The 3,179-nt window shown below is 48.1% G+C and overlaps 1 protein-coding gene across 1 annotated transcript in view; it reads left to right on the forward strand.

The window, feature by feature from the left end:
- Positions 1-3,179, forward strand: part of LOC122547420 (tolloid-like protein 2) — a gene marked incomplete at its 5' end in the record, with an annotated part of 16,016 nt that overhangs the window by 2,474 nt on the left and 10,363 nt on the right. The window contains one exon of the mRNA XM_043686043.1: positions 469-664. Coding sequence (XP_043541978.1) covers positions 469-664 — 196 coding nt within the window. The remainder of the gene's footprint in view (positions 1-468; positions 665-3,179) is intronic.

Below are 3,179 nucleotides of genomic sequence, written 5' to 3' on the forward strand. Positions count from 1 at the left end.
CACTGTGTGTGTATGTGTGTGTGTGTGTGTGTGTGTGTGAGAGAGAGACAGTCAGACACTGGGTTCCTACACTATGTGTGTGTGTGTGTGTGTGAGAGAGAGGGGAGGGGCACTGAGTTCCTCCCTTTGTGGATGTAAAGTACAGTATAAGACGAAATCCCAGTTGTTGGTATAGCCCAGCCTCAACTGATTATGCCGAGTGGGGTTGGGGGCTGGTGTGAGTTAATTGAGGATCCAGCTCCATGTCCCAGAGCAGTCAGTATCTGGGAGCTCAGCTCGCTTCCTCACACAATGGGAAACTTGTGTCCATTCAGCAACATGGAACTTTACAGAGATAAGATCTTGGGGTGCGATGAAAATATTGTTGGGATTGACTTACTGGAACGTTCTGTGACTTGTCCACTTATGCTGAGTGATCAGATGTTGTGGCTTGGACTCTGTAAAGAGCTTCCTGTTTGCTGTTTGCAGATTGAAAGACACGATAGCTGTGCGTATGACTACCTGGAGGTGCGCGATGGAGACAGTGCTACCTCGCCCCTGATTGGCCAGTTCTGTGGTTATAATAAACCGAGTGACATCAAGTCCAGCTCCAACAAACTCTGGATGAGGTTTATGTCGGACGGTTCAATCAGCAAGGCTGGTTTCGCAGCAAACTATTTCAAGGGTGGGTTTGGCCCTTCTCTCAGAATGTGACAGCGCAGAATGAAGGCCATACAACTCATCAAGCCAATGCTGGCTCTCCAACTCAGCAATCCAGTCTGACCCACTCTCCAGCTCTTTTGCTAAAGCTTCCATTAATTTTGTTTTGTCTTCATTTATATCCCAATTCTGTTTTGAAAATGATCAAATCTGTTCCCTCGCTAGGTAACACATTCCAGATCACAATTCATTGCGCTCTGTCCTTGTGTTAGTTCTGTTTATGTTTCACAGTTATATCCTGGAGCAATATCTCGGCCCTGATTGCAGAGTCTTATCCCGGTATTCCAATGACCAGGTTTCCATTCTGCTGTGAGAATTGGGCTAAGCAGTGCAATGCCATATCGCCTCGAGATCAGTGACTCACACTAGCCCCTGAGCCAGAGGTTCTGTGTTCAATGCTCGTTGCACAGACTTGACCAAATTAGCACGAGACTGATGCTTTAGTGCGGTGCTGAGGGAGTGCAGCACCATCAGAGGTCCTGCCTCTCGGCTGAGCTGTTAAGCCAGGCCACGCGACTCGTCTCTTGCATCCGGCAGCTGGGTTCAGAGAACACTGTCCATTTAAATCAGTCTGCTGGCCTTGCCCAAGAGCTCCACCTGCTGTGGTAGCTGGGAACTGCTGGCAGTGACAACACTGGAATTGATGGTGGAGAGGTGCTGCTGTAGGACTGGGGTGGACAACGTCAGAAGTCAGATGACACCAGGTTATAGTCCAACAGGTTTATTCAGGTGAAGGGGCAACACTGGAATTGAGGTCTGTATTTTCCCTAAGTTAGCAGCCACCACAGCTGAAAATGTTGGTTTTGTGCAAGTGCAATTAATAGAACGAAGGAAAAAGACCATTTGGCCCAACATACCCATGCTGACCAACAAAAAAGAGCCTATTTGCTATGTCCTACTTCCCACCTCTGATCCTAAATCCAAGAATGTTTGTGACTGGTGCTGAGGTTCTCTGTCATCATTAGTCTTTCACTCAGTGAGTTTCAAACCCCTCACACCCTCAGAGTGAAATAATTTCACCTCTCATCTTTCTGCCGATTCCTTTTTAATCATCTCCTAGTTACCAACCCCGCAAGCAAAGATCTGACCTGTGCACTGTATCAACACTCCTTCAAATGTTACATACCCTCCATTAATCCCCACTTCATCTCCTCGGCTCTGAACTAAACAACCCAGCCTGTCCAATCCTCCCTCATCGAGACATTTTTCCAATCTTAGTAAAACTGCTTTACATCCATTCTTGAGCAGTAACATCTGACCTTTGATGTGGCGATCAGAACTGTGCTCTGATCTCGCTGTGATTTAATTTATGCAATCCCAGCATAACTGCATTCTCCCTCTCTGTTCACTATCGTAACCATTCTCACCACCTCCCCTGAGGTCACTATTTTATTTCGTTGTCTTCGTTAATCCTTCTCCTAATGCATTGTCTCAGACTCCCCTGGACTGAACTCCGTTTGCCACTAATCTATTCAGCTGAACGCTCTGCCAGAGTCTCTCTTCATCGCTACACAGCCAGTTTCTGTATCCGTGCAAGTTTCTCAATCATATCCATGATTTCATGACCAGAGTGACACCCACAACAGAACCCCACTGGAAACAGCCTTCCAAACACAAACACTCAGCACTCAATACACTTTGCTTCTGGTTTCTGACCCAATTCTGATTCAACTCATTTGAATTCTTTGGGTTTTTACTTTTGGGAATGGTCTGCCATTTGGGGCCTTCCTAAAAACCACAAAAAAATCCAAATCCATACGACATCACCTGCACTCCCTTCATCGACACCCCCCCACTCCACCCCCTTCCCCCAAGTTACCTCTTGAAAATGGTCAATTATATTTCTCATACACACATTTCCCTGAAACAAACCAATGTGGAGTGCCTTTGATTAATCAGAGGCTATTCCATCCCTCAGGAATTTTTCCTGCAATATTCCCAACATTCACTGACCTAGTTGTGGGAACTAGAGGTGCAGGGGGTTATAGAGATGGAGAGGGGTGCAGGGGGTTCTAGAGATGGAGAGGGGTGTAGGGGCTGGAGGTGGTTATAGAGATGGAGAGGGGTGTAGGGGCTGGAGGTGGTTATAGAGATGGAGAGGGGTGTAGGGGCTGGAGGTGGTTATAGAGATGGAGAGGGGTGTAGGGGCTGGAGGTGGTTATAGAGATGGAGAGGGGTGTAGGGGCTGGAGGTGGTTATAGAGATGGAGAGGGGTGTAGGGGCTGGAGGTGGTTATAGAGATGGAGAGGGGTGTAGGGGCTGGAGGTGGTTATAGAGATGGAGAGGGGTGTAGGGGCTGGAGGTGGTTATAGAGATGGAGAGGGGTGTAGGGGCTGGAGGTGGTTATAGAGATGGAGAGGGGTGTAGGGGCTGGAGGTGGTTATAGAGATGGAGAGGGGTGTAGGGGCTGGAGGTGGTTATAGAGATGGAGAGGGGTGTAGGGGCTGGAGGTGGTTATAGAGATGGAAAGGGGTGTAGGG

This window comes from Chiloscyllium plagiosum, unplaced genomic scaffold (genome assembly GCF_004010195.1).
Source record: "Chiloscyllium plagiosum isolate BGI_BamShark_2017 unplaced genomic scaffold, ASM401019v2 scaf_15432, whole genome shotgun sequence".
NCBI classification, from domain to species: domain Eukaryota; kingdom Metazoa; phylum Chordata; class Chondrichthyes; order Orectolobiformes; family Hemiscylliidae; genus Chiloscyllium; species Chiloscyllium plagiosum.